This window comes from Sus scrofa, chromosome 8, assembly GCF_054392235.1.
Source record: "Sus scrofa isolate SSC_HxYL_T2T_F1_AM1 chromosome 8, Sscrofa_HxYL_maternal_Yorkshire_Landrace_v2.0, whole genome shotgun sequence".
NCBI classification, from domain to species: domain Eukaryota; kingdom Metazoa; phylum Chordata; class Mammalia; order Artiodactyla; family Suidae; genus Sus; species Sus scrofa.
This window is the reverse complement of record NC_139390.1, coordinates 82180277-82204528: the sequence shown is the minus strand read 5'-3', so window position 1 is coordinate 82204528 and position 24252 is coordinate 82180277. Positions and strand designations below refer to the sequence as shown.

At 41.3% G+C, this 24252-nt stretch overlaps 1 protein-coding gene across 1 annotated transcript in view; it reads left to right on the top strand.

Moving 5' to 3' along the window:
- Positions 1-24252, top strand: part of MND1 (meiotic nuclear divisions 1) — a 73134-nt gene that overhangs the window by 8418 nt on the left and 40464 nt on the right. Inside the window, exons 3-6 of the mRNA XM_005653580.4 lie at positions 1868-1909; positions 4864-4929; positions 7802-7859; positions 11192-11340. Coding sequence (XP_005653637.2) covers positions 1868-1909; positions 4864-4929; positions 7802-7859; positions 11192-11340 — 315 coding nt within the window. The remainder of the gene's footprint in view (positions 1-1867; positions 1910-4863; positions 4930-7801; positions 7860-11191; positions 11341-24252) is intronic.

Below are 24252 nucleotides of genomic sequence, written 5' to 3'. Positions count from 1 at the left end.
TTATTACCTACTTTTAATTTTTCACAATGTTATTGCAGTTGATCAATTGGACTGACTTGAGGAATGCTGTAACTCCTAATTGGAGAAGGTTCTTTCATTGCCTCAAGTCGAGTTCACTTACTCATTTGAGTACATCTCTAACTTACACTATGGGGATTTTCTTTAATCTTAAGTATTACAGGAGATCTTGTTGATTTGGGGGAAGGGAAATTTCCAAATTTAGATTAGTATGGTATCCTTTTTCATAAGTTTTTGTTTTTTTGTTTTTGTTTTTCAGGGTCGAACTTGTGGCATATGGAAGATCCCAGGCTAGGGGTCAAATCGGAGCTGTAGCTGCTGGCCTACGCCACAGCCACAGCAACTCCAAATCTGAGCTGCATCTGTGACCTACACCACCGCTCACAGCAACGCCAGATCCTTAATCTGCCGAGCAAGGCCAGGAATTGAACCCGTGTCCTCATGGATACTAGTCAGATTCGTTTCCACTCATATACTCTCCTGCTGTGGTTAATAATAAAACCTATTTGTAGTCAGAAACAGACTGATGAATAAATTAGCCTGAAATCAGTGTTGTCAGTTGATAGATCTCATCCATGTTTCCTGAGTAACTTTCACAGCTGCTAAGCTGACTGTTGAGGGCTTTCCTGAAGCTGTGTGCCCTCAGGGCATCAGGTTCTCCTAGATGCCTCCTAGATTCTCCCAGATCTCAACAGCCTCTGTGCGGTAGATTGTTATAGAGTCCAGGGGCTCTCAGGGAGCAGTTTTTTTGTTTTTGTTTTTTGCATTTTATGGACTCAGATGTGGCATATGGACATTCCCAGGCTAGAGGTCAAATTGGAGCTGTAGGTGCCGGCCTTTGCCACAGCAACTCAGGATCCGAGCCTTGTCTGTGACCTACCCTGCAGCTTACAGCAACGCTAGATCTTTAACCCACTGAGCAGGGCCAGGGATCAAACCCACATCTTCGTGGATACTTGTCAGGTTCATTTCTGCTGAGCCACAACAGGAGCAGTTTATAATACCAAAACATTAGGAGCCTTTTCTAGAACTTTTGGAACTATTTTCCACTGAAGCAGCCACAGACTAAAGCCCTAAAGGGATTATCACTGCCTCACAGAGCCCCTAACATAACCTCTAGATTCTGGCCTGAGCAAAGCTGTGTTCTCAATCCTGGGGCACAGTCAAAGCACCTGAAATATTAAAAATATGAGGCCAAGGCCCTGTCTCAGAGATTTTGATTCATTTCATGTAGGATGTGCCTGGGTATCAGAAGTTGTTAAAAGCTCCTGAAATGATCTAATCTCTGTAAGGCAGTTTGAGAACAACTGGACTAGAGAAATAGGTTGAATGGGCCTTCTCTCTGGGTGTGAATTTCTTGCTTTATTCAGATACTGCAGAGGCCAGCATGAAGGGAGGCTGATAACACAGTATTGAGCTCTAGCTCTCTATGTGTAGTGAACAGATCTTCATGGTTTATGGTTTCATGGAACTTGCCTACCTGAGATTTCACTGGTTTACCTCTCCAAGCATGGCAGTAAATGATTATCACAGAATTTCTTTTGATCAATTCACCCTGCAATTATTTATATGAGTACAAGGGGTGTTGTGGGGTTTGGGAGCCTAAATAGCCTCAGACTGGGGGGTTGGCGCTTTAGAGACATGGTGGTAAAATTGAGAACTGGTCTTTATATTGACTCTTCTTTGGGAAGGCAAAGGCAGTTCAGGTACTGAAGAACTCTTGTTTTATTTTGTGTTTTTATTGAATGAAAGATTCTTTAAACTCTACAATGCTTTATAATTTTCAAAAGTTTCATGCACCATGATTTCATAGAATCCCATGATAACCCTTTTCCCCCTTACTCCATAGTGCTTCTCCCCGCTGGTGACTGCTAGTGTGCTCTCCATATCTGTGCGTCTTCTTTGTTTCATTCATTAGTTTGTTGTGTTTTTTAGATTCCATATATAAGTGATAGCAAACAGTATTTGTCATTCTCTGACTTATTGAACTTAGCATAATGCCCTCCAGGTCCATCTGTGTTGCTACAAATGGCAACATCTTTTTTTTGACTGAGTAGTAGTCCATTGTGTGTGTGTACATCTTTATTCATCTACTGGATACTTAGGTTACTTCCATGTATTGGCAATTGTAAATAATACTAGTATGAAGGTTGGGATGCACATATCTTTTCAAATTAGTGTTTTTGTTTCTTTAGGATACATACCCAGGAGTGGAAGTGCTGGTTCTTTTTTTTTTTTTTTTTTTTTTTTTTGTCTTTTTTTTGGTCTTTTTGCCTTTTCTAGGGCCGCTTCCCATGGCATATGGAGGTTCCCAGGCTAGGGGTTGAATTGGAGCTGTAGCCGCCAGCCTATGCCAGAGCCACAGCAACGCAGGATCCAAGCCAAGTCTGCAACCTACACCACAGCTCATGGCAACACCGGATCCTTAACCCACTGAGCAAGGCCAGGGATAGAACCGGAAACCTCATGGTTCCTAGTCGGATTTGTTAACCTCTTCACCATGACAGGAACTCCTGGAAGTGCTGGTTCTTACAGTAGTTCTGTTTTCAGTCTTCTGAGAAACCTCACTGCTGTTTCCCACACTGGCTGCACCAATTTACATTTCCATCAATACTGTAGGAGATTTCCCTTTTCTCCACATCCTCAACAACATTTGTCATTTGTGGTCTTTTTGATGATGGCCATTCTAACAGGTGTGAGGTGACGTCTCACTGTGGTTTTGATTTGCACTAGAGGAAGGTGTTTTAGATAGACAGAGAACAACATTTAAAAGGCAGAGAAGTGGGGAAAAGCATGTTGCAAGTGGAGAATTACAAGTAGCTTTTGTATTGCCGTTCGAGTTGCTTGGCTCTTCATGTCATTTCTGTAAATTGGAGGTGGGGAGTGGTACCCGTGAGGGGGAGGCTGGGTCAGATGGCAGAGGGTCCTGGATGGCATCGTAGGGGGTTGGATACTTCCTCCGGAGGGTTGGGAGCACTTCCTTTAAGCAAGGAGGAGGCGTGGTTAGGTTTGCTTTGGGGCAGCGTGGAATGTGGACTTGAAGGGTGAGCAGAGCATGGTCAGCAGGCGGCAGGTACGTTCTAGGAAACAGATAGTGAAGGTCTGAACTGAGGGCTGCAGCTGACAGGTGGATTCGAGACACAGTTAAGCACTGATACTGGCACACTTGGTGATGGGTTGGATGTAGAGTAAGAGACACGAAGGAACCTCAGGTGACTGCCAGGCCTCTGGCTTGGGGGACAGGGTGGCATCTAACTGAACTCAAGAGCCAGAACAGCAGGTCTGGGGAGTCATTGTGCAAGAGGAAGAGGGCATTTTAGACCTCCTGAGTTTGCAGTCTGTTCAGCAGGCAGGTCCATATGTGAAGTTGAAGCTCAGGCACCCAATTTGAGATCTCAGCATAGGTGCATGTTAAAGCCACGAAAGCAGGTGAGAGCAAAGAAAAGGTGTGCGGAGATGAGGGGATCAGTGGAACAGCCTGGGGAACAGTTGTATTTGTGGACAGAGGAAAAAGGGAAGTATGAACTCTGACGCTGCTTATTTTATCTATATGATCCATCAAGAAACACTGGATAATTTGCTGTGAAAATGAGTTACTGGGCTCCAAGGCCTTGTACCCAGAAGGTGTTCAGAATGGCAGTTCCAAATTCCTTCCCCTAACTAGTGTAGGCTCTCATGTCTGTTGATGTTTATAGTTGGATAGGTTTATGGTTGTTGGTTTCTTTCTTTCTGCTTTTTAAGTGCTATCAAGTATTTTAAAGCTCTTATCTAACCATTCATGTTCCTTCATCATCCCATATGCAATTTTTGAGAGAGATGCAGGTTACTTTAGAAACAATAGTGTGGAATTCTCCACAAGAGAACTAGAAATAATGGTTCTTATCCTCTTCTGTTATTTTCTGTGAATATTTGCATGGAGGAAGTTTTGGGCTTTTGAAAAACTTGGCCTTCAGCTATAGGTATATACGCTATCTACAATACAGAGTAAAATTTATTAATAATCTACATTTCAGATTGGCTAAAGGCTGGTTCCGGGGTACTAATAACCTGAATTGGAGAAGGCTTTCCTCTTCTTTCCTGCCTCCAGGCTCCCTCTGGAATGCTCCTGTCATACCAAGAAGTGGCTCTGATCTTGTCACTCCCTACTTTAGAAATTGCTCAGTAGCTCCTCATTGCCTGGAATGAAGTCCACTCTCTTTGGCTGGCCAATCAGCTGTCCATAATCTGGCCCCAGACCAGCTTTCTCATCTCCTCTGCCACTTCCTCTACATACTCCATATGTATAGTAGTTCCCCCTGAGTGTTGGTCTTTCTGGAGCATTCCACACACTTCTGTAATCTTGTGTCTGTGTTTCGTCTCTCCAGGACACGCGTCTCACCATTTCTCAACTTGCCAAAATCCTGCTCCTCCCCAGCCTTCCTAGCTCACCCTCCTCCCTTTCCCGAGTGGAATTCATTCATTCTGTGCCAGGCAGCAATCTGAGCATGTCCTAGCTGTTTGTCAATTAGTAGTAGTTGTGTCTGTTTATTTTCTTTGAGAAATTGTACGTCTTTTGAAGTTAAATACAGGCCTTCTTGGATCATTTGATACATACTGAATTTGCAAAAGTCCAGGCTCTGTCCCAATCCCAGTTTTTATTATAGCGCAGCACCTAGCGCAAGGCTTGCCGTAAAGTAGTAGCGTTGTTAAGCTGTCTTGAGGCCTGGCTCTGAGTGTTATTACACCTCTTGGTCTCCGCGAAGACTGAGCATTGTTCCTAATATTGTTTCGAGTACGTTGTTTTAAAAAGCATTGCTTTTTTTAAAAAAAAAATGCAGCATTTACTTTTTAATTTTTGTGCTTTAGTCCAAGAAAAAAGGACTGAGTGCAGAGGAGAAGAGAGCCCGCATGATGGAAATATTTTTTGAGACGGTAAGTCGTTTTCCATTGTGTTTTTAGTATTTTGTGTAATTTTCTTAAGTATATGTCATCCAGTACTAACTCTACCCTTTTCATTAGCAATCATTGCTGACCAATTTCCCGAAGAAGGAACAAAATTCTACAAATAGTCATGGTTCCTGTGAGCTGCGGGGCATGAGAGAACCCTGTCCCAGTGCTCATGGCTTCTTCTCTTCCCTCTGGCACCTGAATTATCTTTCTGAAGCATACAGTTGATTGTGTCCCCTTTGTCTAAATATAGTAATGATAACAACTCATATCTCCTGAGTGTTTCCTAGGTGCCCGTCTCAGTTCTAAGCACTCGTGCAGATTATCTGATCTTATCCTTTTTAACCCTGTGAGATCAACGCTATTGTTATCCTCACTCTGCAGAGCTGGACAGCTGAGCCGCGGCCTAAGATACCAGCCTGGGTCTCAAAAATGGAAGTGGTAGTATTAGGATAAAAACCCCGGGAGGCTTATCTGATTTTAGAGGCAGTGCAAAGGAGTTCCACTGACTCCGTGGGTAATGAACCCAACTAGTATCCATAAGGATATGGGTTCGATCCCTGGCCTCGCTCAGTGGGTTAAGGATCCAGCATTGCTGCAAGCTGTGGTGTGGGCAGGCAGCTACAGCTCCTATTTGACCCCTAGCCTGGGAACTTCCATGTGCCGCAAGCAAAAAATAATAATAATAATAATAAAGGCAGTGCAAATACTGCCTCTTTACATGTATAAACATGTGTTTGTGTAATATGTATGTGATGGTACATAAGCCTGATTAATTTATTCCAGGCATATGTGCCTGCCACTAACAGGAAATATGTTTGAAGTTTCTGCTCCTAAGTGGCAGAGCCAGGATTCAAACTCGGTCACCCGGCTCTAGCTGGTTTTCTTCATCATATTGCGGTATACTGGCTTTTCTTGCTTCCAGGTCCAAACTTTTTCTTTTTTTTTCTTTTTAGGGCCGCACCCTCAGCATATGGAGGTTCCCAGGCTAGGGGTGAGTTGGAGCTGCAGCTGCTGGCCTGCGCCACAGCCACAGCAATGCAGGGTCTGAACCACATCTGTGACCCACACCACAGCTCTCAGCAATGGCACATCCTTAACCCACTTAACCCATGAGGCCAGGGATCGAATCTGTGTCCTCATGAATGCTAGTTGGATTTGTTACTGCTGAGCCACAAAGGGGAGCTCCCTCCAGACTTTTGACCTAACAAAAAATGTTACCTTCTATATCATGAGTACCTGAGAAGACGTTCAAAATCTAGTCTGGCCCCAACCTACTGGCTGTTTGCATAATTTACAAATGTGAGGAAGATGGGAGAAATGGCAAAATAGAGTATGAAGTTAGTAAGTCATGATAATACTTGACATTTTCATTTTGATAATGCAGGTTCTCAGTAAGACAAGCAAAATATTATGGGGACTTTTAAAAAAACTATTTGCCCGCTAAGTGAAATCTTACTAATCTTGTGTACAATGACTGACTAAAAGTCACTGGTAGTTCAGAACAGGGCAAAATATTAATAATGATGATATGATTAGGAAGATAAATCGATAAAGTTTGTAAGTGAGGATGATGACTAGTCCCTGAGTTCTTTCCGCTGAGCCACGACGGCAACTCCAAGATTAAATATTCTATGTGTACATCTTCTCATAATGTTTTTTTAAATTAATTTATTTTTAACTTTTTTATTACTCAATGAATTTATCACATCTGTAGTTGTATAGTGATCATCACAATCCAGTTTCACAGGATTTTCATCCCACAACCCAAGCACATCCCCCCACCCCCTAAATTGTCTCCTCCGGAGACCATAAGTTTTACTTTGCATGTGGTAGACACGTAACATGTATAGGTGAATGACGGAAAGGCAGCCACGAATTGTATTTTTTTTTTTTTTTTGTCTTTTTGCCTTTTCTTGGGCCGCTCCCACAGCATATGGAGGTTCCCAGACTAGGGGTCTAATCTGAGCTATAGCCATGGGCCTACACCAGAGCCACAGCAATGCAGGATCCGAGCCACGTCTGCAACCTACACCACAGCTCATGGCAATGCCAGATCCTTAATCCACTGAGCAAGGCCAGGGATCAAACCCACAACCTCATGGTTCCTAGTCGGGTTCGTTAACTACTGCACCACGACGGGAACTCCATGATTTTCTTATTTTAAGTGTAGCTTCCATGAAACCTTAATTGTAAGCAAATCTTGACAGCTGTCATTTTGCTTTTAGTTAGAACTGCTAAGTCTGTGATGAATGGTATATGCTAAGCAAAGCACTGTGTTTTCTTCAAATCAAAGTGTCAGAGAAGCTGATTATCTCACGTTAACAAATGATTCATCATAACTAGGTTTTTTGCGGTGTTTCGTTTATTTGTTTGTTTATTTGCTTTTTAGGGCCACACCCATAGCATAGAAGTTCCCAGGCTAGGGGTCAAATTGGAGCTACAGCTGCCGGCCTGCATCACAGCCACAGCCCCTCAGGATCCAAGCTACATCTGCAACCTACACCACAGCTCACGGCCACGCCAGATCCTTAACCCACTGAGCGAGGCCAGGGATCGAACCTGCATCATCACAGATACTAGTCAGGCTTGTTACCGCTGTGCCACAATGGGAACTTCCTCATCGTAGTTAGATTTTATATCTCCTGGGGATGATGACCTTTATGTTCTGCCTTCCAGGTACTTTGAAGAATGGTATGTTTATGCAGAATCCGTCCATTTGAAGTTCTGTTGAGGGTGTTGAACAAGATAATTATAGTTTCTTTTAGCTCATAAACATAATTATAGTCGGTATAAATATATAGTAGAAAACAAATATGCATTTTTCATCTCTTTTTTTTTTAACTCTTTTAAACAGAAAGATGTATTTCAGTTAAAAGACATGGAGAAGATTGCTCCCAAAGAAAAAGGCATTAGTAAGTATCAAGTGTGTGCTAGAATGTTGTGGTGTATATGCCAAGTCATCTTTCCTGCAATAGTCTTTAACTGTAAGGAAACATACATTTCTAGAGATGAAGAATGTTTGTTTGTAAAAGTCTCTGTATAAAGTCTCTGGGTCACAAACCATGATTCTTGTTTGGAATATTTACTCCAGGAAAACAAGAATGGACTATGCATGCATTCCTGTGCACGTGTACACACACACACACACACACACACACACACACACACACACACACACGGTTATACACATTTATGGGTATAATTTACTTCAAAAGAAGTAAAAGCTGTTCATATATGTTCTAGTGTCTGTTAAATGTGATTTACATGGTGTGTTAGTTTTCTGCAGCTGCTGTAACAATTACAAAAAACTTGGTGGCTTAAGACAATAGAAGTTTATTTTCTTATAGTTCTGGAGGCCAGAAGTCTGAAGTCACGGTGTTGGCAGGGCTGGTTTCCTCTGGAGGCTTCGAGGGAGAAGCTGTTTCATGCTTCCCTCCCAGTGTCTGGCAGCTGCCAATAGTGCAGGGCTTATAGACACACCATTCTAATCTCTGCCTCTTCCTTCACGTGGCCATTGCCTTTGTTTTCTCCTCTTCTCTTGTGAGGACACGTGTCATTGGACTGGGGACTCACCCAAAGTACAGAGTGATTTCACCATCAGAGCCTTAATTGTATCTATGTAGACCTTTTTCCAAAATAAGGTCCCATTCATAGGTTCTAGAAGTTACCTTTTGAAGGGTCACTGTTAAGCCCCCTACGTATGATGTATGTATATTTTAAACTTCAGTTTCTGATTACATAAACTGTATGTGTTTATTTTAACAGCTTTGGAAATTATAAAGAATATAATGAAAATAAAAGTTGTTCATAACCTCTCTGTTCTGAGATCGCTGCTGTTAACATTTTTGATGCATTTTGATGTCTTATTCATAGGATCTGTTTATCTGTGTATAGTATGAACTGGTCCCTTTCTCTGAGAGGGAACCATGCTGCATTTATAGCTCATGTATTTTTTCCATATGACATTGTGTCATCTACTTTACCTATGTCCTTTGCTTTTAACAAAATGATTTATAACATCTGCATCTCCTAACCTTTCATTCTTTGTCCATGTACTGTGCCATATTTGCTTAGCCCCTTAACTATGGTTGACCATCTGGGTTATTCCCCAGTTTTGCTAAAATTAATGTGTAATTAATATACCATCTATAAATTCTTTCTCAGTTATTTTTTAGAGTATGTTTATGGTCACAGCACAATTGAGAGGAAGGGATAGGATGTCTCACATGCTTCCTGGCCACACACATGCCTGGCTTCCCCTGTTATCAACGTCACTCACCAGTGTACCTTTGTTACCATTGAGAGACCTGCATTGATCCATCATAATCACACTAAGGCCATAATTTACATTAGTGTTGACCCTTCGTGTTGTACATTCTGTGGATTTGGACAAATGTATAATGACATGGATTGATCATTATGTCATTAAAGTGTCCTACAGAGTATTGTCACTGCCCTGAAACTCCTCTGTGCTCCTCCACCTGCTCATCCCCCTCAGCCCTGCCATAAGCTTTTTTCCACATCTCCTATTGTTTCATTAGGAAATGTCCCTAGAAATACAATAGAAAAAGACTTGTAGTTTTAGGCTTTTTATTTGTATTCTCAAATTACCTTCAGGAAAGGCTATTCCAAATTATACTCAAGTTCGTTTCTCAGAACCGTTTTCATTTCTAGAATTCTGACATTTCAGTTTGTACTTATTTATAAATGAAGTTGAATATTCTGCATTTGGTGTAGATTTTATTTTTTTATTTATTAAATCTTTAAATTTTTAATGTATTTTCCTTAAGTTGGGGGATCTTCTCTGGGTAAAGTAAAATGGACATTAGAATATAGATAATTTCTTAGTATAGTTTTACTTAATAGAAAGTAAGAATGGTTCGTGACTTTCAAACATTTGTGAAATATGACTTTGCGTTTTTACATGCTATTTTTAAGCTCTTTTCTGATTGTTAATCTTATCCCTGACCATAACTTTCAGTTTCTTTATTGTTTAATTTTTCGTAGGAGTTTCGTTTTAGTTTCCTTAGCCAAAAAAAGTTAACACATGGTCATTGGTGGAAAAAAATTAAGAAAAATGAGCAAAAAAAAAGAAAAATAAAAATTGCCTCTTAATTTCTTAAATTCAAGATAACTAGGAGTTCCCGTCGTGGCACAGTGGTTAACGAATCCGACTAGGAACCATGAGGTTGCGGGTTCGGTCCCTGCCCTTGCTCAGTGGGTTAAGGATCCGGCATTGCCGTGAGCTGTGGTGTAGGTTGCAGACGCGGCTCGGATCCCGCGTTGCTGTGGCTCTGGCGTAGGCGGGTGGCTACAGCTCCGATTCGACCCCTAGTCTGGGAACCTCCATATGCCGCGGGAGCGGCCCAAAGAAATAGCAAAAAGACAAAAAATAAAAATAAAATAAAATAAAAAAAATTGAAGATAACTACTGTCAAGTAGTTCTCCCGTGGCTCAGTGTGTTAAGGATCCAGTTTTGTCACTGCAGCTGCTCTGGTCAGTGCTGTGGCACAGGTTCAGTCCCTGGCCTGGGAATTTTCACATGCCACAAGTGCAGCCAAAAAAAAGGAAAAAGAAAATAACTACTGTCAAATTAGTGCATACTGCCTTTTAACTTAATTTTCTGTGTAATGCATTTTGGATGTATGTATATCCAGGCCATTATATATTTTATAATGTAAATTTAATGACTGTGTAGTATATCATTGCAATAAAGCACTTTTAAGAGTCCAGTTATTGGGCTAATTTCCACATTTGGGCTGTTGAAATCAGTGCTTTGACAAGGATGCCTGTCTTTATGCCTGTCCATCATTGTTTTCTTTAGCTGAATTTATAAAAGTGGAATTTCTATATGAGATACATAAATCTAAGGTTTTAGATACATACGGCTATGTTTTTCCACCCATGTTGAGAGTATCCATTTCCCTGAATCCTTTATTCTAATTTTTAATGTTTTAAATTTGATAGTTAAGAAATCACATCTCATGCTTTATTTTGCATTTCTTCAGTTATTAGTTTGTTTGAACATTTTTCTTATTTACTGACCATATGTTTTTTATAGTTGCCCATTGAAGTATTTTGTTTTTCTGTTGAAGTATTTGTCTTTTCTTGTTAATTTTAGAAGTTCCTTATTTATTAACTTATTAACTTGATCTGTAAAAGTTACTGCATTTCCCCAGTTATTGGCTTTTTAATTTGATTTATGATGTGTCTTAATATGGAGTCTTTAAAAATTCTCTCTTAGCTGCTATGTCAGTAAAAGAAGTTCTTCAAAGCTTGGTTGATGATGGCATGGTTGACTGTGAGAGAATTGGAACGTCTAATTATTATTGGGCTTTTCCAAGTAAAGCTCTTCACACCAGGAAGCGTAAATTGGAGGTTCTGGAATCTCAGGTAAGCCACCATAGTGACAAATAACAGACTTGCTTTATAAGAAAGAAATTTGTTTTTTTGTTTTTTGTGGGGGTTTTTTGTCTTTTTTTTTTTTTTTTTTTTTTTTTTTTTGCCTTTTTCTAGGGCTGGTCCCCCGGCATATGAAGGTTCCCAGGCTAGGGGTCTAATCGGAGCTGTGCAGCCTACGCCACAGCCACAGCAACACCAGATCAGAGCCGTGTCTGCGACCTACACCACAGCTCACAGCAATGCTAGATTCTTAACCCACTGAGCAAGGCCAGGGATGGAACCTGTGCCCTCATGGATACTAGTCAGATTTGTTTCCACTGAGCCACGATGGAAACTCCAGACATTTGTTTTACTGAATCCTCTTTTCATTTAGTGATTTCTGTTACATTTTTAATATGAATTATTTGACCCAGAGTCTTAAGATAATGAACATCTCTTTTTCCCAAAGAGTGCAAGGACCTTGGAATATTTTAACTTTCATCTTCTTACACACCATGATCCTGCTGTCTAGTATTTTAATTCTTTTTATGTTTATAAAAAAATTGGTGGGAAGGTACAGAGAGTTCCCAAGTACCATCCCTGTCTCCCAGCAAGTGTACAATTTCCCTTATTATTTTACATCTTATGTTAGTGTGGTACAGTTGTTCCAGTTGATGAGCCAATTTCGATACCTTGTTATTAACCAATGTCCGTAGTGTACATTAGGGGTTTACTCTTAGTGTTGTACATTCCATGAGTTTTGACAAATGCGTAAATGTCCTTTATCCAGCATCACAGTCTCATACAGAATAGTTTCACAGCCCTAAAAATCTCCTGTGCATCACTTATTCCTCCAGCCCTCCCTTTCCCCTAACCCCTCACAACTGCTAACATCTTTACAGTCTCTAAAGTTTTGCTCTTTCTGGTTGTAATCCTTATAGTCCAGCCTTTTCAGAAGGAAGAAGATTGGCTTCCTTCACCTAGCAATGTGCATTTAAGTTTCCTCCGTGGCCTTTGGGTGGCTTGATAGCTCGTTTCTTCTGATTGCTGAAAAGTATTCCTTCCCATTGAGTGCGCCACAGCTTGCATATTCGTTCAGCTACTGAAGGAAATCTTGGTTGTTTCCAAGCATATGGTCCCAAGATTCCACCACATTTTAATAAACTATTGTTTTATCCTTTTATCAGACTAATGGCATGGATTATCATGTGAACTTACAGTGCAGTAGTCGCCCCTTTCTGCAGGAGATACATTCTAAGACCTCTGGTGGAGACCTGAAATCATGGAAAGTACTGAATCCTATAAATGCTACGTTTTTTACAATATATGTGTACCTATAATAAGGTTTAATTTATAAATTAGGCACAGGAAGAGATTAACAACAATAGCTAGTGATAAAACAGGACAATGACAATGTGGGTGTGATTTCTGTCTCTCACAATACCTTATTGTACAAATTTAGTTCCTTTTCCATCTTAACAGAGTGCTCGTCACTCACTGTGGCTGTAACTTTTGCAATTTGAGGCACAAGAGCAAAGCTAGCACAAATTTTTTTCCTTCTCCACAATTTCATGGATGGAAGAGTCATTCTTACTGTAAATCTTAGCAACCTTAGCATATAACTTTTATTCTTTTCTTGTTAAGTTGAGAACTTTAACTCTTCACTTAAAGGAAGCTCTAATGACCTCTCTTTGGCACATCCGAGTCACCAGCATCACTACTGTTGTGCTTAGGGGTCATTACTGAGTGAAAGCAGGGCCACTTGATCATGAGTGCTGTGACACCATGACAATAACCCAGTAACCAAGGTAGCTACTAAGTGATAACGGGCAGGACATGCTGGGCCGAGGGATGACTCACGGCCCATGTGTATGGAGCAGGATTTCATCACGTTGTTCCAGTGGCACACAATTTAAAACTTACGAATTGTTTATTTCGGGGGTCTTCCATCTAATATTTTCAGACTGTGGTTGACCACAGGTACCTGACACCATGGGAACTGAAACCACAGATAAGAAGGGACCCCTATATAGGCAAAAAATGAACCTTTTGGGAAAAGGACTGTGCACTTACTTTGGGGTGAAGAGAGGAAAAATCCTGATTTTCTGGAAGGAAATGAGAACAGGAAAAGTTAATCAACGCTGGTAAAGTAAATGAATTTCTCTCTGTTTAGAGGTTATGTGAGATTGTGTTTCTTCACAGGAAAATTCTCCTGAAACACCACCTTTAAAATAATGCTCCTGGATTTAAAAAGGTTTAAGTTTGTAGGGAGCCTTTTTTCAGTCATCGTTCTTAATTACAAGCAACACCGACTCTGGCTGACATTAGCAGAAAAGTTTATTGAAGGATCTAAGATGGACTTGCAGAGTCACTGGAAGGGGGGACACCCAGTTCTAAAAGTTGGTGGGAGCAGAGGGCAGGTACTTAGAGCCAGAGCACACCACAAAGCCTGGCTGGTGAGGACACGCTGCCTCAGAGCCCTGCACTCTGCTCCTAGCTCTGTTGACACTGCAGACCTCAGAAGATAATTTCATGGGCCCTCCTGGCCTTGGCTGAAGAACCCGATGTTGCTGCCACCAAAATAAAACAAACAGAAAACCACCAAGAAACTTCTGTCCCAGCTCTGAGTCGCAGCTCTGGAAGGTGCCTGTGATTGGCCAAGCCTTGGTCATGTGCCTGCCCCTCTAGTTGCCAGGGGAACAGGCAAGTAAGTAATTGGGGTTCCCAGGTTCCGTGCTGGAAGGTAGCTGCCTCCTTATGATGCCTGCAGTTCCCCAGAGTTGGGAGAGGGCTTGGATGCTGAGTAGCACTTTCCTCCTATGATAGATACATACCCACAGAATCAATCAAGAAAAAAACCTGGAAAGAAGCACAGATCTTGAAGTCAAAATAACAACCACAAATTTCTTGAATACCCATTTTCTTCTATGTGCTAGATACTGTGCTAGGCACTTGGAATTCATCAATGAACAAAGAATAGAAGCAGGAGACCAGGTAGTTAAGTTGCTGTAATAATCCACCTTTAAAGAAATGGTTTGAACTAAGGTCATAACACCCTACCTCCCCGCCTCAGCCTTAGCCAACCACTCATTTGCTTCCTGTTTCTATAGATTTCCTTGTTCTGAGCATTTCATATGAAGGGAATCATATACAGAGTGTGTCTTTCATGACTTTCTTCTTTCATTTAGCAAATGTTTTCGGGGTTCATCCATGTTGTATTATATATCAGTACTTCACTCCTTTTTATGGTCAAGTAATATTCCATTATCTTGATATACCACAGCTCGTTTGCTAACTCATCAGTTGATGGCCATTTGTGTTGGTTCCACCTTTTGACTATTATGAATAAGGCTGCTATAAAATTTCATATACAGGTTTTTGTGTGGACATACATTTTCATTTCTCTTGGGAATTTCTGGGTCCCATGATAACATTATATTTAATTGAGTAAAGAACTTCCAGATGGTTTTCTAAAGTGGCAGCATCATTTTGCCTTCCTACCAGTAGTGTATGGACGTTCCAGTTTCATCATATCCTCACCAAAGCTTGTTGTTACTTGACTTTTTTCTTTTTTCTTTTTTTCTTTTTACTGCCATACCTGTTTCATATGGAAGTTCCTGGGCTAGGGGTCAAATTGGATCTGCTGCTGAGGCCCGTGCCACAGCTACAGCAACTAGGATCCAAGCCACATATGCCATGTACAGCACAGCCCACAGCAATGCTGGATCCTTAACCCACTGAGTGAGGCCAGGGATTGAACCCACATCCTTATAGAGATAGCATTGGGTCCTTAACCCACTAAGCCACAACAGGAACTGTGTTACTTGACTTTTTGATTCTAGCCATCCAAGTGAGTGTGAAGTGGTATCTCATTATGGTTATGATTTTCATTTCCATGAAGACTGATCATGAGCATCTTTGCATATGTTCACTGCCCGTTTGTGTATCACCTTGGAGAAATGCCCATTTATATCCTTTGCCCATGTCTCATCTCTTAAATGTGATGCAGCAATTATTATTATTATTATTATTATTATTGGACAGTATAATTGATTTACAGTGTTGTGTTAGTTTGAAGTGTAGTTAGTGGTTCTTTTTCAGATTCTTTTCTGTTATAATTTATCACAGGATATTGAATACAGTTCCCTGTGCTATATAGTAGGACCTTGTTTATCTATGATGTTGCCTTTTTTTTTCCTTGCTAGGAAACAACATGCATATTCATCACTCAACAATTTTTTTTAACTTAGTTGTGCAATTCAAAACTTTATACAGGGTAATTTATTTTTAGGCCTTACTACATTTTCCTGACTCCATGTTTTTTTGTTCTTACTTTTATCCCCTTTGAGAATTCCCTTGTCTTTCCTTTCTACTTAGCCAATTCCAAACATCTCTCCTCAGACGTCTTCTCAAGCTCCATAGCTTATTGTCTTGCCCATCTCTAAAATCCTATAAAGTTTTTTGCTTTACCATAAATAAAATGTGTTGCTTTAGCAAATACTGCTGGTTGCCTGTCTAATAAACATTGCCCCCTTCTTCATTACTGACAAAACACTATGTTGAGGGAGCAGTGTGTCTTGCCAAAAAAAAATTAATCTTTCCAGATTCCCTGACATCTAAAAGTGGCAATGGGGGAGTTCCCGTGGTGGCGCAGTGGTTAACGAATCCGACTAGGAACCATGAGGCTGTGGGTTCGATCCCTGCCCTTGCTCAGTGGGTTAAAGTTCCGGCATTGCTGTGTGCTGTGGTGTAGGTCGCAGACGAGACTCAGATCTCTCATTGCTGTGGCTGTGGTGTACGCCGGCAGCTACAGCTCCGATTAGACCCCTAGCCTGGGAACCTCCATATGCCGTGAGAGCGGCCCAAGAAATGGCAAAAAGACAAAAAAATAAAAAAATAAAAGTGGCAATGGGAAACAGGTGGGGGGTTTTTTGTTTGTTTGTTTTTATTTTTGTTTTTTGCTTTTTAGAGCTGCACCTGTGGGATATGGAGGTTCCCAGGCTAGGGGTCGAATTGGAGCTACAGCTGCCAGCCTGTGCCACAGCCACAGCAACACAGGATCCAAGCTGCATCTTCGACTTATAGCACAGGTCACAGCAACACCAGATCCTTAACCCACTGAGCAAGGCCAGGATCGAACCTGAAACCTCATGGTTCCTAGTTGGATTCCTTTTTACTGCATGAAGACAGGAACTCCAGTTTTGATGTAGTTTTGAGGGTTCTGGGAAAATGTTTACCTTCCTGACAAAGGCAAAACCCTTTCTTCTTTTCTCTGTGATGGATATGAAATCATATTGTAATCCTAAGGTAACAGGTGTTAGAATAAAGATGTTCCCTCAGAATGGCAGGGCCTGGGTTAAAAGGGCTTAGGTCTCAGAGAGCGTTTTTGAGACACTGTCCTAGCCTTGGACTGCCTTGGCTTTGGATTTCATAGTACATAAGAAAACCCCCAGTTTCATCTATTTTTAGTCAAATATTCACCTTCTATTCTAAATGGATAAAAGTGCTTTGAAGACTTTTTTCATGTTAAGTGTGGCTTAGATCTTGTGTTAGTATTTCTTGCTGTGGAACAAAACTGGGTACCGCCAAACTTCTTGGCTTAAAGAAACAGACTTTCATATCTTACAATTTCTGTGTATTAGGAATCCAGGCACGGTTTGGTTAGACTCGGAGTCTCATATGAGGCTGTAATCAGACTGTTGAATTCTCATCATCTCCCTCCTCTGGGAGAGGATTTCCTTCTGAACCGAATCATATTGTTATTGGATTTAGTTCCTTGAAGGCCGTTGGGCTGAGGTGTTCAGCTCTTTGAAGGCTCTTAGACTGATGGCATTAATTTCTTGACAGCTTTTAGTCAGCTGCCTCCTTAGGTCTTTATACGGTGGGCTTCCCCACAGGGCGGCTCGTGGTGTGTCCGCTGCCTTCCCTCAGAGCAAATGTGTGCAGAGAGTCCGAGACAGAAGCCACAGGTTGAAAATGACAGCCCATCACCTCTGCCTCATTCTTTCCCTACAAACAGATCATTAAATTTAGTCCATACCCAAGGAGAGATTAGACATGAGCATAAATACCAAGCAGCAAGGATCATTGGGACCTTCTTAGAGGATACATGACACAGATTTGTCATTCTTTTAACTTTTCACATGTATACATCTTTTTCATTGTTTTTTAAAAAATAAGTTTGTTGAGGAATAATTGACATACCAAATCTGCTCGTATTTGAAATTTATAAACTGCTCAGTTTCGACATGTATACATCCATAGATCCATCACCATGATCAAGATAAGGAGCTTACCCATCACGCCTAAACATTTCTCCATGCCTCTTTTTTTTTTTGTCTTTTTAAGGCTACACCCACGGTATGTGGAGGTTCCCAGGCTAGAGGTCAAATTGGAGCTGCTGCAGAGGCCTACACCACAGCCACAGCAGCACCAGATCACTGACCCACTGAGCGAGGCCGGGGATCGAACCCATGTCCTCATGGATGCTAGTCTGGTTTGCTATCCAAGCCATGGCAGGAACTCCCATTCCTCTTTTTTAATCTTTCTTCCCCCCACCCCTACACACACACACACACACACACACACGCACACACGCACACACGCACACTGCTTCCACTGCCCCATCCCTGGGCAACTACTGATTGGCTTTCTGTTATTAAGCATTAGTTTATATTTCCTAGAATTTTATATCAGTGGAATCAGACAGTATATACTTCTTTTTCCTGGCTTCTTTATTCAGCATAATTAAGATATATCCATGTTGCCATGTGTATTACTCATTCATTTTTATTGCTGAGAGTTATTTCTTGGTATAAATATACAGGTTGTTTATCTGTTGATGGACATTTGGAGGTTTTGTTTGTTTTCATTTGGAGTTATTAGAATAAAGTTTCTATGAGTATTTGTATTCAAGTCTTTGCATGGACATATGTTTTCACTTACCTTGGAATGGAATGGCTGGATGATATGGTAGGTGTACGTTTCACTTTTCAAGCGCTTGCCAGACTGCTTTCCTAAGTGCCTGTGGCATTTTATGTTTCCACCAGTAGGTGTGAGAGTTCTGGTCCTTCTACAGCTTCATCAATACCTGGTATGATACCCATACCCACTCCAGTAAGGATGCAGTGATAGCTTGTGGTTTTATTTTAATTTAATTTAATTTAATTTTGTCTTTTTAGGCCCACACCCATGGCACATGGAGGTTCCCAGGCTAGAATCAGAGCTGTAACTGCCAGCCAGAGCCACAGCCACAGCCATGCCAGATCCTTACTCCATGGAGCGAGGCCAGGGGTCAAACCTGCATCCTTGTGGATGTTAGATTTGTTTCCTCTGAGCCATGACGGGAACTCTGTATATCTTGTGGTTTTAATTTCCGTTTCCTTAGTGACTAATAATGTTGAGCATCTTTGCATATGTGGGTTTGGCATCCATATAGCTTCATTGATGAAATGTCTATACAAATCTTTTGCCTTTTTAAAAATCGATTTGCTTGTTTTTTATTAAGTTCAGACATGAAACTTTGCATGTTCTGAATACAAATCCTTTATCAGATAAATGCTTTGCAAATGTTTTCTCCCACTCTTGTTATTCATCTTTTCATTTTCTTAACCATCTTTAGAAGAGCTGAAGTTTTAAGTTATAGGGAAAGTCTGGTGTACCAACTTGTTTCTTTGTGGTCAGTGTTTCTTTTCCTTTTGCTTTTTTTCTTTAATGGCACCTGTGATATATGGAAGTTCCCAGGTCAGAGGTCAAATTGGAGCTGCAGTTGAGGCCTACACCACAGCCACAGCCCTACCAGATCTGAGCTGTATCTGTGACCTACACCACAGTTTGTGACAACACCGGATCCTTAACCACTGAGCAAGGCCAGGAATCGAACCTGTGTCCTCACAGAGGCCATGTTGGGTCCTTAACCAGCTGAGCCACAATGGGAACTCCTGGTCGGTATTTCTGTTAATGTATCTTAGCTTCTTCCAGGCAGTTATTTTTGCCTGAAACTAAGCATGACGGGTGCTGATTAAGCATTTCTTTGTTGACTTTGTAAAGCAGAAATAATCTGGCCAAATGTATACATTTTATTTCTTTGCCTCTGGATTTAGCAGAATCCTTACTTAGCCAGTGGAAGAGTTTGGCAAACCTCAATAGAAGTAAGCAAGAGATTTTTGCTAGAACAGTGAATCTGTTTTTAATAAGTGAAACTAATATCATTGTTTATTTATTCTGAATGATTGAGGAATAGGATGTTCCTTTTTTTTTTTTTGGCTGCACCCGGGACATGCCATAGTTCCTGGGCCAGGGATCAAATCCGCACTACAGGAGTTCCCATCAGGGCTCAGTGGCTAACGAATCCGACTAAGAACCATGAGGTTGCCGGTTCAATCCCTGGCCTTGCTCAGTGGGTTGGGGATCTGGCATTGCCGTGAGCTGTGGTGTAGGTTGCAGATGAGGCTCGGATCCCGCGTTGCTGTGGTTCTGGCGTAGGCCAGCGGCTACAGCTCCGATTGGACCCCTAGCCTGGGAACCTCCATATGTCACGGGAGCGGCCCAAGAAATGGCAAAAAGAAAAAAAAAAAAAAAAAAAAAATCCGCACCACAGTAGTGACAGTGGTACCTGGTGCTTAACCTGCTTGGCTGCCAGGAAACTCCAGGATGTTCTAATTAGTTACTGCCATTAGATTCCTTTCCCTATAGGTCTGAGAATTGGCATCCAATGTATTTTGCAATGCCCCCCGCCCCATCCCCATCTCTGTAGCGCCTCCCCCAACAAGCTGGAGGTCAAAGCTTACTCTCACACAGTGGTTCAGAAGTCAGAGTTTGAGTCAGAGGCCAACACAGAGGCAGAAGTTCCTCTGCCTTCTGTTCTCAGCACTGTAGGAGTAAATGAAGGGTGGGATTTTGATATGTCACTTGGACAAGAGTGGTAGCCCTTGACATTTGCTATAAATAACTATTTTTTAACCAAAAAAAAAAAAAAAATACAGTCCCATTTTGCTGACCTAATCCTACTTTACTCTTTGAGTGAAATTTGAGAAGGAAGGTTAGTAAATGCCCCTCAGCCAGGGTTCTGATGAGCACTTAGCCTTTTAGAGAAGCTGTATGTATGGCTTCAAGGGAAAAGAAAGAGTTAGAAATCAAACAGGGATTGAAATCAGTTTCACTCTTTGCTAGTTGTAAGGATCTTGGAAACCCTTCTTAGGCTCTTTAAAGCCTTCAAGTTTCCCAATTTATAAGAAAAAGATTTTACCTACTTCAAAGGGTGGTGGTGTGGATTAATTAAGTGGTGTGTGTAAAGGCCGGTATATGTAGACAGTCAGTATATGGTGGCTAGAGATTCAGCTAAATTAGTACTCACCCAGAGGTATAAATATTTGAGGGTCCGCTGTGTGTAAAACATTTTACCAGATACTGGAGGTAATAAAAAAAGTGGAAACCGAGGTCTATGCTTTACTAAGAAAGAACCTATAACCTGTGCTAAAGATAAGGTTGATTTATGCATGAGAGAGTGAAACTGAATGAAAAGTGTTACATGGCTAACTGCTTAAACGCACTGTAGAGATGAAAAATGCTGCAAGAGATGGTGGGATTTATTTAAAGATAAAGTCGTTCAGTTAATGTTGAATTGAACCAGATTCCAAGGCTGCACTGAAGGATCAGTTTATTCATATTGCCAAAGTAAAATGTTAACTTCTTTTGAGTTTCTTGTTAATTGCTTCCAGATCAGAGAGAGGGAGCTCTTAATTTTTTTCCCCCTATCATTCTGTTCTGCTTTGATTCTGCCAATGATTCCAATTATGTGCAAGAATGTGCTTGTCTCTTGAGAACGGGCATGCATGTAGTACGTCTGAAAATTCAATCAGGACACAAATTTTTTTCTCCCTTGCCTTTAGGTTGTGTATGTTGATCATTATTAAAGACAGTCTAAAAGCCTTATGGTTATAATTTATGTTTCTCTTTAACATTTTCTAAGACAGCAAATAAGCCATCAACTGTGTGGGGGTTGCATTAACTGCTTCTACGGACAGTTACCATGTGCCTCTGTGCACATTCTGTGCCAAGTTCTTCTGAGCAACAGAAAACTGATAGAATGTGTTTCACATTGAGGTGATTTATGTTTTACTTGGTAAGGCACGATACAAGCCTAACACAATTAATTGACTTTTTATGAAAAGACATAGTTAAGTTTTTATGCAAAAGCATCTGCACAGTTAAGGGACACTTCTTAGAAATGATTCTTTTGAGCCGAAAGTTGCCTGGATTTGGAGGGTGGAGATTCTCGTGGGGCACAGAGGGAGCCACTGATGCTGTTGTTAATAACGGCAGACACAAATCTGCACCGTCGGCCAGGGACAGTGTTAAGAGCTAGTCTTCGTCCGTCCAGTCTGCTGTCACAAAGTACTACAGATTTGGTAGCTTATAAACAACAGGAATTTATCGGTCATGGTTCTGGAGGCTGGAAGTCCAGCTCTGGAGGCTGTTCAGGCAAAGAGCCCTTTCCTGGGTCACCAACTCCTCGTTGACCCCGCTTGTGGGGGCCAAGCATCTTTCTGGAGCCTCTTCTAAGGCATTAACCCTGTTCTTAAAGGCTCCACCCTCAGGGCTGAGGCACCTCACAGAGGCCCCACCTACCAATACCATTAGCTTCCAAGGTTAGCATTTCAGCATAGGAATTTGGGGGGGATGCAAACATTCAGACCATAGCAGCGCTTTTGCCTGCTTGCTTGTTTTTTTTCCTTTTTTTGCCTGCTTTCTATCACTTGATTCTTAAAATGCTGTGTGAGGTAGGTAGATTCTATTATTAACTCCCTTTTACACGTGAGAAGACGAGGCAGAGAGCGGTCATATCAACTACCCGAGGTGACAGTCTTAGAAAATGGTCAAGCAGGGTTCACATCCAGGCCTCTGCCCCCATAGTCCTTGCTCATAACCACAGCTAAACAGGACTTTCAAGCAAATCACATTTAGGGGATAGCTGGTGATTGGCTTGGGAAGAATATGTAATTTTTTGGTTGTATAGTAATGGGGAAATATGTTTGGAACTTAGACTGAGGCCATATTATGGGATGTCTTAACGGTTGGTTGGATTTTGTCATATACACCAGCAAGGGAAGTTGAAATTTTTCCTGCCAGAGTATTTTTTTGTTTTGTTTTTTCCTGGTATGATCGCTTAAAAATTAGATTATAAACTTAGAAAATAATGTTATTACATTCTGGTGTGAAGCAAAATAGTCCCCCCCCCCATATATGAGTGAGATATTATTATCTTAATAATAAGAATGATGTGAGGTGCAGGGTGAAATAATCTTTGGGTTGAATAGAAGAAGTAGTTGCTAAACTAGCTTCTCTGAATAGCTGTGACACAGATGCACTCCTCAAGCCTTTTCATATAAATTAGTTCCTTCCTTGCATGGGCAAGATAAGCTTTGTGCAGAGCCGATGAATATGTAGGGCCTGTTTAAGTCTGCTGGTTCTTCTGAAATATGTGTAAATATGTCATGGTGTTTAGATGATAGCGGAAGCAGCCATTTTGGTTTGACAGAAAGTAGAAATGCCCAGACCTTTTCTCACGTCTTTGTTGTGATTTTGTTATAAAGTTATATGTAGCTTAAGATGTCAATTATACTGTGAAAACTCCCGAGTAAAATGGCATTTTCCTGTATCCTGAAGAAGGTATAGAACTTATTAAAGGTCGAGATGATTTTTTCTTCTTGATAAGTTTCAAGAGTTTTAGCTGAAACTTGCTGAGTGATAATTTTTCTCTGGGATAATTTTTCCCAGAGTAGTAATAATTTTAGTGTATGCATATGTGTGTGTGAGTGAGAGAGAGAGAGAGACTCTGTGATCTTTGTGAAAATTTTTTGTAAGGAAAAGCAAGACAGAATGCGTTAGGATACGCTGTTCTTCCCATCATCTTCCAGTTCCCCCCTTTTCTCTGCCCCTTCCGAATAATGAAAATGAAGGAACAGTCCCAACTGCAAGGGAGTGACTTCCTCCTTTGTACTTTGCCTTAGATCAACAGATGTGGGACAGTGCCTTGGAATATGTGGGTGACCATGTGAGAGCAGTGTTACACTGCTGTGCCTGATACACTGTTCATAGAGTCGCCTGGGGCTGTGGAAACTATCTGACCGATACTGATTTTCAATGCACATTTTTTTAGTCTTTTTCCAAAAGGAACAGCACTTTCAGTATGCTTTTATTTTGCATTTGTGCCCTTTCCATCCTTCCAGAACAACCCGGTCTGACTTGGATATTTCCTTTCTTGACTGCATTCCAAGCGAGCATCAGTCTGCCACACCATGCTATACCTGGTACCGAACACGGCCTCTTAGTCCACTGTCCACGCTGGACCCAGCATGGTTCTTGGCCCATGGCAGGCAGTTGACAAGTGAATGAGAGTTAGAGGAAATTTGAATTAGTGGCTTGACTGTTCTCCCTGTCACCAGCCTTCACTTTTCTCATCTGCGTAGTAATATTTTTTAATGCCCTTTGGATGGTTTCCTATTCCTGAATAACTAGTCCAGATTCCTCTGCCTGAATTTAAGGCTCTCTCTAATCTAGCTCTGGTCACAGACCAGCCTAATAGGCTACTGTTACCCCTTCTCCAGCTGTACATAACAGTTAAACCAAATTGTTTAGAACTTCCTAAATGCTATTCACTTTATTTTATTTTATTATTGGGGGTGGGGGAGCATACTTGCTGCATATGGAAGTTCCCAGGCTGGGGTTGAATTGGAGCTACAGCTGCCGGCCTATACCACAGCCACAGCAACACGGGGTTCGAGCTGCATCTACAGCCTGCACCACAGCTCATGGCAACACCAGATCCTTAACCCACTGAGGGAGGCCAGGGATCGAACCCTCGTCCTCATGGATGTTAGGTTTGTTACCGCTGAGCCACGACAGGAACTCCACTATTCATTT